The 11,134-nt window shown below is 37.3% G+C and overlaps 1 protein-coding gene across 1 annotated transcript in view; it reads right to left on the reverse strand.

The window, feature by feature from the left end:
* Positions 1–10,977, reverse strand: part of PIBF1 (progesterone immunomodulatory binding factor 1) — a 208,844-nt gene extending 197,867 nt beyond the window's left edge. Inside the window, exons 1-4 of the mRNA XM_021697895.1 lie at positions 10,914–10,977; positions 9,585–9,887; positions 4,883–4,983; positions 2,219–2,417 (exon numbers count right to left, since the gene is read on the reverse strand). Coding sequence (XP_021553570.1) covers positions 2,219–2,417; positions 4,883–4,983; positions 9,585–9,836 — 552 coding nt within the window. The 5' untranslated portion in view covers positions 9,837–9,887; positions 10,914–10,977. The remainder of the gene's footprint in view (positions 1–2,218; positions 2,418–4,882; positions 4,984–9,584; positions 9,888–10,913) is intronic.
* Between the last annotated feature and the right edge of the window lie 157 nt (positions 10,978–11,134).

The following is an 11,134-nucleotide window of genomic DNA, read 5'->3' on the forward strand; positions in this document are numbered from 1 at the left end:
TACTAATTTATAGTACCCTCAATTATGAGTAATAAAAACATTAAGATAACAAAAGGAAAGCGTTAAGTTTTGCATTATACGCCTGTATAATCAAGTTTTGTTTGTACAAACAGTTATTAACTGACCCTGACCACTAATACTTTATTAAGGCTTAATGTTCAATTAAGTTTCCTCAAGGCCCAGATTATCTATAATTCTCCACCCCCGACACAGTCTCTTTCTTCCCTTCTATCTATACTCCAGGTACTACTTACTCCCCATTTCCCACCACTGCTCATTCCACCCTATCTGCTTGTTACTTCCTGAACATATTAAGTGCTTAAGTTTTGCTCGTATTTCCTCTGATAGAATTCTTCCCACATACAAATGCATGGCTCATGCTTTCACTCCCTTCAGGTCACCCTATCAGTAAAGCCCTAATTCCTCTAATATGATTTAAAATAGTACCCCTACCTGATGGCAGCTCCTAGTCTCACTCCTGCTCTTTTCTCCATAGCATTTATGACAAACATTCTGCATATTACTTTTAATTTATTGTCTGTGTTGCTCCGCACGAATGAATGTAAGCTCACGAAGGCAGGAATTTTTGCCTGATTTGTACACTGCTCTCTCTCTTGCCTAAACACATGATAAGCCTATATCCCAGGTTCCTGGTGAAGCCCTACTGCTACCACTGCTGGGTAAGGGATAATCAGGAGGAATCTGGAGAGATCTTTCATATCACTACTTCCATTCAGTCCAGACCTCTCTTCTCACTCATGATTCTCTCAAAGGAATTTGTCTACCCTAATCTAGTAAAGTGTTCCATCTGACAAATTCCTATAAGCTTAAGAAGCCATGAACAAGTTAGGAGAAGGTAATTATGCCTATTTATTATACAGGCATGCAATCTGCAATTCCTTAATATGTTGCTGAATTGCAAGAGCACCACATCTGGTAAGAGGCTAGTCCTCAACACAATGAATTTGTGTATGACTAGTTAGGATAATACCATCTGCAAAAACAGAAGATGACAAAGAACATTAACAAACCAGAGAACAAAAATATGTGTAACTGCCACTTGTGGGATACTTGATACCTACTATGGATAGTCACAACGACAGCATGTGAGAGATTTGATATGTCTTGGACAGTACACTTCAGACAGAAAAAAATATATTTGAGCTATTTAAATAAAAAAATGGATAAAAAGGAACACTTTGTTTTATGAGATCATTAATCCAGAAACGTTATGTAAATGGAAACCAAGAGTAGCAATCACCACTCCTGCAAAAATAACAGGTATATTTACTATATATTTACTATGTTCTAAGCACTATGCTAAGCATTTCACGTACATATTCACAGTTAATCTTCACATTACCTCAACAGAAAAGTACTATTATTATTATCAATCCTTTCACATATGAAAAAGTTCAAGCCTCTAAAGGTGAAATGACATCTATATATCACAAACCAGCAGTTCTCAATGTGTGGTTTGGGAACCCCTGGTAACCACCCCATCACTCTGAGACCCTTTCAGGGAATCCATAAGATTAAAACTGTTTTCCTAATAATACTAAGATTTTTTTTTGCTTGTTTTACTCTCATTGTCTTATGCCTGTTCAGTGGTGTTTGCCAGTGGCTACCTGATCTGTGGTGAGATCATTGCTTTTAAGGCTAATGGAATGTGTGCTTATGTATTCTTAGGTTTTAAAAATGTCTTAGTGTTAATTTCCAATATGGTAAATACTAATAGATATAGCCCATATAAACAAAAGCTCCTTGGGATCCTCAGTAATTTTGCGAACGTAAAGGGATGCTGACATCAAAAAAATTGAGACTAAGGCCACAGATGAATCCTATGCGTAGATTTGTATAACCAACACTGCAACAGATCCTGAACTAGACCACCAAGATCTCCTTCATCCTACTCCCTTTACAATCACACCAAGTCCTCTCTCTCTACTATCCCCATCCCCTGGCAACCACTAATCTGTTATTTCTATAAATTTCTCATTTTAAAAACATTATAAACCACCAGTTTATGATACAATGATTCATTTCTATGGACTGTGCAGCCATTAACTTCATTCACTATTTCCAGATCAAGGCCATAAAATAACAAAATAATTTATTAATTGGGTACTTTGAAGGTTAAGGCTATTACATAAATAGCAAATTCTAATTTGAAAATACATGCAGTTTTTTTTTTTTTTAAATGATGCAACACACTTACAGATACATATTCAGGAATAGAAAGCTGATCTTCGGGAAAACCTTTTAGTTTCATATATTGCTCTTCTGTCAACTCAAAGTCACGCAGGTTTCGACGAACATCTCCCGCCTTCTCTCTTAGCTGAGTATTTGTCTCTTCTAGTTGTTTCTGTCTCAATAAAATAGTTTCCATTTCTTGTTTCATTAGTTCTTGATATTTTCTACATTAGGAAAGAATTTATGGCAAGCTTAAAGAAAATCTTTCAGATTTAATTTTCTCAAAGTTACCTTCTATAGTAACATAAAAACAGGAAATGAGAAGCTCTCTAGTGTTTTTGGCTCCAGCTGAATGCTTATTTATTTAAGCAGTTAAACATGAAATGACAATTCTATACTCATTACTAAATGTGCAGCCACATAAACTGTTAAATAGAAAATTGATATTCTGAAAGAATAATTTTCAAAATTCAAATTATAAAATCATGCATTTCCTTTGCTTAAGATTTAAATTTTATATATCTGTTTTAGACCGTACTCATCAAAATAATTTTCATTTCTTTCTGTCTAGGTACTTTAAGGTATACTGCTTGAAGATGGCAACACTGAACCACTGTAAAGTATTCATTCCACCAGTGAGGTGATGAAAGGAGTAATCTGTATATAATCATTCTCAAAGAATACATGTAGCAGACATTGCTATCATTAGCTGCCTATTCGAAGATTTTGAGCAGGAAGGGACAACTGATTCTCTCCCCTTCCTACCGTATCACACCCATCAACATACAAACATGCTGTTACTTCTTCTATCTTAAAAAAAATGAACAGTGACCCCATTTCCCTGCCCCCTTTGTTTGCTCCTCCATACAGCAAAACTTCTCAAAAGTTGTCTATACTCACCGTCTGATGCCCTTCCTCTTAAACCCATGCCAATTAGGTATTTATCCTTCTACTGAAATCTCAAGGTTGCCAATGACATCCAGATTGCTAATGATCAATTCTCAATTCTTCTCATCCATGACCAAAAATTACTTGACACAACTGATCTCTCCCTTTACATACTTTCTTCACCTGGCTTCCAAGTCACTATACTCTTGTCATTTTTCTCCCATTTTTCCCTTGGTGTTTTCTCAGTCTCCTTTTCTGGTTTGTCTTAATGTTAGGAGTACTTGGCTCTCTTCTCTCTCTGTATTTACTACCTTGGGGAATTCATGCAGTCTTATGACTTAAATATGTACTGTCTATATCTTAATGATTCCCAGATTTATATCTCTAGACCAAACTCTTCCAATACCTACACATGGATTTCTAATAAGACAACTCTAACAGAAGATGTCCCAAACTGAACTCTTGCTCTTCATTCATAAACCTCTTCCACTGTGGTTTTCCTATCTTAGTTGACAGCAACTCCACCCTTTCATTTATTCGAACCAAAAATGTTGCCACAATCCCATCAGCTCAACCTTCAAAATATATTCAAAATCCAACAACCACTTTTTACTAACGTCAGCTATCAAGAGGATTATTGCAATAGCCTCTCAACTGCCCTCTCAGCATCATTTAATCTGAAAAATGCCTCAAGAATTAGAGTAGAAGCCCTACCACTGAATGCAGTCGTTCCCAAAGTATTGTCCCTAGACCAGCGGCAACAGCATCACCTGAGAACTTGTTAGAAATACAGATTCTCAGGGCTCACCCCAAATGACAATATTAGAGGGTGAGACCCAACAATCCTTTTTAACAAGACCTCCAGATGGTTTTGATACATACTAAAGTTTCAGAATCAGTGATCTAATGTTATAGTGCCTGGTAACTGGTCAGATAATTTTTTTTAAGTATCAGTTAAATAGTGAAATCTTACAAAGAGAAAAGATAAGCACTTTAACACATTTACTTCTAATTAACACATAGAAAGCAGTCACTTGTCAAATTTTCTACATAGGGTTCAGATTTTTTAAATACAAGGTATACTTTGTTTTTTGTGTAAATCATTGTTCATGACTGCCAAGTTCAATTTCTTTACCTTAAAGACACTTGGAAAGAAATCTGAGAGGATACTTTTTATGGACTTGTTTGATTTTTGCTCCCAACTTTTAAATCTGTCTTGCTTTCACTTAATTTGATAGTTTTTTTTTAATCACTCACTTCTATTAAACTGTTTCAAAGAATTCATTATAGTTTTCATAAAGCAGCACATCTTTTTTTCCATTCATATTTCATGTTTACATAATTCTAAGGACAACTGTCATAGGCATATTTGAGAGTAAACACAATGGACTCTTCCTAAGTACACAACTGAATTGGGAGAAAGAATGCAGGCAAAAAAGAAGGTAATTTAAACGTGCAGAGTTAAATGGGCCATGAGATTTAGTGTGCTTTATAAAGCAAATGAAGAAAGGTTAATCCTCCAGACAACAAGTTAAATGGTGGTGAGTTTAGAGAACTTCCATTGTCACTTATGGATCACTTACATCAGCAATGTTTGTTGAAGGAATGCTGAATTTTGACTTTTCGTATTTTGTGTACTGTATCAAGTAACCTACTTTTTTGTTGGTATGGATGTAAAAGTTATTACCATTGCTCACTTAAAATTTCTCTATTTTAGCTTACAATTGCATGCATAAACAGGTAATGAAATTACTTTTTTAATGGCTAAATAGGTATTACTGTTTCTTAAAAACTTTCTTACCTGGCATCCTTTTGTTGAAAAGTCAACTGATTGTCTAATCTCAATGTCAGTAGCTGCTTCTGGTGAAGTGCATCATTAAGTTTCTCCTCCAATTCTTCAATCTTAATAAAGAGAAAGAGGTAAATTATATGGTCAACTTTCAAATTTATCATTACAAAATGTCTGAAAAATACTAAATGTCAAAAAAAAAAAAAAAGAGAGAGAAAGCTTGGATAGAGGTTCCTCTGCAATGGTTGTATTAACAAATTACAGTCTGTTCATACAAATGGTTTAAACTGCTGCCACATACATGGGTTTTTCGCCAGGCTGTCATTAAGACTACTTTTTCCCCCTTAACCCACTCTCACTGAGAAGCCCCCTAATATCTGGGATTTTATTTTGGTGCCTCGCCCAGGTAATTACTTCCTTGCTATTATTTCCTTCCATATATCTCCAAATGAATACTCCATGAGTGACGTCACAAACGTCCAAAAGAAAACTAGTCCTCAGCCTCACCTAATCGTACGTTCCTTGCATCTCCCTAGTCTCCAACGCAAAAAACACCTAAGTCATGGTTGATGTCTACTTCTCCTCACAGCTTATTCTGATCAGACTCCGTTTTGTTGTGGTTGTTGTTAAGTTCACTTCATTTATAGCTGTCAAAACTTCTCCATCCTCTTTGATATCCACTGACAAATCTTCAGTTAGACCCCTACCATCTCTCACCAGGAGTGTTTCCTTGGGTCCAGTTTTGTCAACCTCCAAATTTATCTTCCTTTATCTTCCTTTTAAAAAATGCTATCAAAAATTTATTTCCCCAGTTTTAAATCCTTCAGAGGATCTTCACTGTTTTCGAAGTCAATTTCAAACTTCATGGCATAATGTACCAGTACTTCTTGATCTGGCCCTTACCAGCTCCTTCCTTCTCTAGTCACTAGCTTAAAAGGATACTCTGTTCCAGGAAAAATAAGTGCTTGCCATTCTTCAAGTATGCTGTGGTCTCTCTTAAGCCTCTATGGACTTGGGTTTTGCTCTTAGTCTAATTAAAAAATTCTTTTCTCTTTTTCTTTCAACCCAGGTAATTCTTACTCATCTTTTAAAATAGATTAATTTAACAGCCAATCTTTAATATATTCAAATGGATTCCTCTTGCATCAACAAATTCCCCAACTCTACTGGATCATTCCTATCATTAAGCAAACTACTTCTATAATCCACTAAAAAGAACAACGAACAATAATATTCCCTTGATCACACCACTCCCTTTGCTAATGTACCGTTTCTCTGCTTACCATCAGAGCAAAAATTCAGTATTTTTTCCCATAATATTCCAGTGTGTTCTTGTTTTTAGACATGGAGAAATCAAATCAACATGGATCAAGACATTCATAGTAAAAAACTAACATTAGTAATAAACTGTAACAAATGTAAAAATTGTATTGCCACCATACTGGTGTAGAAAAAACGTTAGATTCACAGACTTTCTAACTTAAAAAGACTGTGATGAATAGAACAAAAATTGCTACTCGTCTCCCAACACCAAGTCTTCTCTTCTATCTAATGTAACTCTGATTTTTATTAGTGACAATAATGTATCCAGTTAAATATTTACATTTCCCAGCTTTCCACTCCTTCCAGCTAAGGTGGTCATGCTATATAGTTCTAGTTTATTGAGGTCACTGGCTTGAGCTTCTGGGAAAGCTCTTTAAAAGGGAATGCGTCCTGGGGCTTCTGGGTGGCTCAGCTGGTTAAGTGTCTGACTCTTGGTTTCGGCTCAGGTCCTGATCTGATGATAGTGAGATCTAGCCCTGCGTGGAGCTCTGTGCTTAGCCGATAGTCTGCTTCAGATTCTCTCTCCCTCTCCCGCTCCTTCCCCCTCTGACCCTCCCCCTGGTAGCATGCGCACTCTCTCTCTCCTTCAAATAAATAAATAAATAAAATCTTAAAAAAACAGAAGTACATAAAAGGGAATGAGTCTTTTGGCATGTGTCCCATTTTCCCATTATCCTTCTCCTCATCCTCTGCCTGTAACATGGATACAATACTGGAGGTAGATCAGCCATCTGTGACTTTAAGATGAAAAGCACATGCTTAAAACAGCTGTGCAGAAGGTTAAAAGGAGCCTGGGTTCCTAACAATATCAAGGAGTAACCACCCCAAATCTAAATTACCTACTTTCAGATTACTGTTAAACAAGAGACATAAAATCCTTCTCCTGTGTTACAGGCAGCCACCATTTTCCAAGCCTCTGGTACTAGCAACTGAACTTCATCCCCAGAACACTGCACAGCTAGTTCAACCTCTTTCCACAGCAAAAATACCTATAATATATCATGACCACTCAGGACTATAGAATGTCTCCAATGATAGGAAGCTCAGTAACTTAAATCAAGCCATTTAAATGTTAATAGCAAGAAAGCTTTATAGTCAGCAGAAATCTACTTTTCCTGTGACTTTTATTATCTATAGTCTAGTAAGGGAAATTTATTTTTAATAATGCCACATGTAGCGCACACACAATGGAATATTACTCAGCCATCAAAAAATGAAATCTTGCCATTTGCAATGACGTGGAGGGAACCAGAGGGTATTATGCTAAGTGAAATAAATCAATCCAAGAAAGACAATTATCATATGATTTCACTCATATGTGGAACTTAAGAAACAAAACAGAGGGTTACAGTGGAAGGGAGGGAAAAATAAAATAAAATGAAAACAGAGAGGGAGGCAAACCATAAGAAACTCTTAACTATAGGAAACAAACTAAGGGTTGCTGGAGGGGGAGGTGAGTGGGGGAATGGGGTAACTTGGTGATGGACATTAAGGAGGGCACTTGATGTAATGAGCACTGGGTGTTATATGCAACTGATGAATCACTAAACTCTACCTCTGTAACTAATAAAATAATAATGCTAAAAATTGATATTTTCATCTTTGTACCCCCAATGCTCAATATACTGGTAAGCTCTGGAAAATAAATGTCTAAAAATTCTGTTCCTTCATTGATCCCAGATTCTCACTTTTTCACATTTTACATCTCTGAAACTGGAATGTATCTTACAATCTATAGCACATAACAGTTTAACTTGGCAGTTTTTAATCTCAGTGATACAAGTAATGGTCCACTTTACAATCAAGCTGCCTTGGATTTGATGAATTCTGAAAGACTAATTCTTCTACTGTATAACATTTCTCCATATATCTGACAGCAAACATCTTACTCCCAAGGGGTCTCTAAGCAAAACAACCCTAGTGCTCATGGACCAAAAACCATGGGAATGTAGAGTATGCAGCTATTCTGGAGAGTAATTTGACAGTACACTCAGTTTAATTAAGTATGCATATACCCTGTGAACCAGAAATTCTATTCCTGAGTATACATGTCAAAGAAGATGTCCACACAGGTCCAAAAGAGAAATGCCTACAGAAGGCCCATGTTGCATGTGGTGGCAGAGAACTGGAAGGCAATCTAAGTGCCTATCTCTGCGGTAGTGGATGGAGAGATTGGTAGACACACACACACACAGAATTACATAGAAGTTAGAAGCAGAAGACGAGACATACACAGTTAACATTAACGATTTCAAAAACATCCCTGAGATGGGAAAAAAAAACAACAACTATAAAGAGAGAAACTCTAAAACAAAACATGCAATTTACATTTATGTAAAGGAAAAAAATAAGAAAAATACCCATTTTCAAGAACAAATGTAAAAAAAAAAATTAAAATAGTTAATAGAAGGGCGCCTGGATGGCTCAGTTGGTTAAGTGTCTGCCTTTGGCTCGGGTCCTAATCCCGGGGTCCCGGGACTGAGCCCCCCGCATTGGGCTCCCTGCTCAGCGGGCAGTCTGCTTCTCCCTCTCCCTCTTCACCCCAACCCCGCTCGTGTTCTCTTTCCCCTCCCTCTCTCTCAAATAAATAAAATCTTAAAAAAAATAGTTGATAGAGAGAGGGAAGAAGGGAAATGAGCCATGGGAATAAAAAGAATAAATATACAAAATAAAAAGTGGCCGTGGCAAGGATCAATGATGATTAGGTATCATAAACTCAGGAATATGAATAACTATCAGAGATACCAAAGAAACTGAATCTCCAGGGCAGAGGACTATACAGACTCAATAATGTAATTATGATCTTGATTCTCCCTATCAAACTAGTCACATCAGGGTTAATTCCCAATGAAGCAGAAAACATCTTGGCTGGAAAAAAACACCTAAAAAGATATACCTCACACATGCTAGATTTTAAAAATTGAGCCTACAGAAGCAATTCATCCCTGCCCAACTTCAAATCATCGCCTCTTTCAGGACTTTTTATTTAATACACAGAAGTATAATTCACTCCCTCTCTCCTTCCAAAAATTTTTTTTCAACTATGCAAGAAAATATAATTTTCTTTTTGAAATGATAAACGTATCATTTCAAGTTCAGATACATATATAATGTTAATTCTTATTTATCTGCAGTTTGGAAACAATAAAGCATAAAGGTAACAAAAATTATACCTAATCTGGGTGCCTGGGTGGCTCAGTTGGTTAGGCGACTGCCTTCGGCTCAGGTCATGATCCTGGAGTCCCAGGATCGAGTCCGGCATCGGGCTCCCTGCTCAGCGGGGAGTCTGCTTCTCCCTCTGACCCTCCCCCTCTCATGTGCTCTCTCTCTCTCATTCTCTCTCTCAAATAAATAAAATCTTAAAAAAAAAAAAAATTACACCTAATCTTACCTTCGTAAGATAATCCACTTTCAAGTTGTCTATCATCATATTTTTCTGGGATAGCTCTATTTTCAGTAACTGAATATTATGAAGTAGTTCTTTACGTTCGATTAGTTGCTGGGTGATTTTGATTTTACCATCTCGCTCTTCTGATGATGAAATATCATCCGTAGGAACTGTTGTTTCTAAACTAATATCTTCAGATTCCAGTGAGCTAGAGATATTCACTTTTTTTGATGCCCTGGCAATTTTTCGAGACATTTTTTTTTTTTATTATGGCTCAGTTTTCTTCTCCAATTCAATTTCAATTTTCTGTGGGTTAAAAATATTAAATGTATTCAAACATTCTCTGTGGAAAGCATAAGTATATTAAAGAGATACTAATGAATGCCTAAGTAGTTATTAGACAATCTGGAGGACCCCTCATCTAGGACAGATTAGTAAATTACTGCTCAAATCAAACATATTAAATCAAGCTCATTAAATCCTACTATGAATTTGCCCTTGATGAATAAAAAGCCCAGTTCCTGGGGACAGGAATCTTACTTGTAGGAAACAAAGAAATTGTTCGAGGTAAAGGATAAAAGCCCTAGTCAGCAGTTGCATCCAGGAACGAAAAGCAGCACGTGTTCGAGATTAGAGAAATCACTTCTGAGTTGATCACATGAAGGTTTTGTCTACTTAAAATCTTGAAGGATTTAGAGTAGCAACAAGAAAAAAGCATGCAAGAATTAAGGTTTCACAGAGGTGGTGAAAATGCACAATAGCAGAAGATAGTTGTAGTCCCGCTGGGGCCAAGCCTTCGTGATTTTGAGTAGGACTCACCCTACCCCTCACACACAAACACACATACAACCTTAATAATCAAGACTTCGAGAGCCTTGAATGTCAGAATGTGTTCGAAATTTATTCTAGAGGCAATGAGGCATCACCGAAGATTTTTTAAAAAGGGAAACAGTGAAATAAAAATATTCCAATGGACTTCCAGATAAAATGAAAACAAGAACGTAGAAAAAACAAACTCAAGTATTCTAAATCGAACTTCTTACCCTTTCACAAGAATTTTCGCAATTCTCTTCTTTTAGTACTACATGACATAATAAGTTATTTACGGTATTGCAGATATCAGCTTTTCCAAACTAAATGATTAGAAAGGTGTGTGGAGGGGAAACGGCATCCCTCTCAAAGGGGAAAGGTGAAATCAGAGAGAGGCAACACCCGGATTACAAAGGATCGGGGTCTGGGGCTGCCCACACGTGCGGAGTGAAGAAGCCAAACTCGGCAGTGTAGGAGGATTCCCTGCGCTGGGTGGGAAAGGAAGGGATAGCCGCGAGCTACCTCGAAAGTTTCAACTACTCCACGTCTAAGGCTGGACCAGCCACCACCGTCGCTTCTCCAAGGAGTTGAAAGCGTCCCCAAACAGAAGCTCAGGTTGCAGCTCCTCAACAAGCAATTTCAGACCGGGGACCGTTAGGACCCGTAACCAAGACAACCACTTCCGCGCCCGTGGGAAGACGGAGGAAGCGGCAGCGTGCAATCGCCCACGCCGCCGGAACTCA

The sequence above is a fragment of the Neomonachus schauinslandi genome, chromosome 3, assembly GCF_002201575.2.
Source record: "Neomonachus schauinslandi chromosome 3, ASM220157v2, whole genome shotgun sequence".
NCBI classification, from domain to species: Eukaryota; Metazoa; Chordata; class Mammalia; order Carnivora; family Phocidae; genus Neomonachus; species Neomonachus schauinslandi.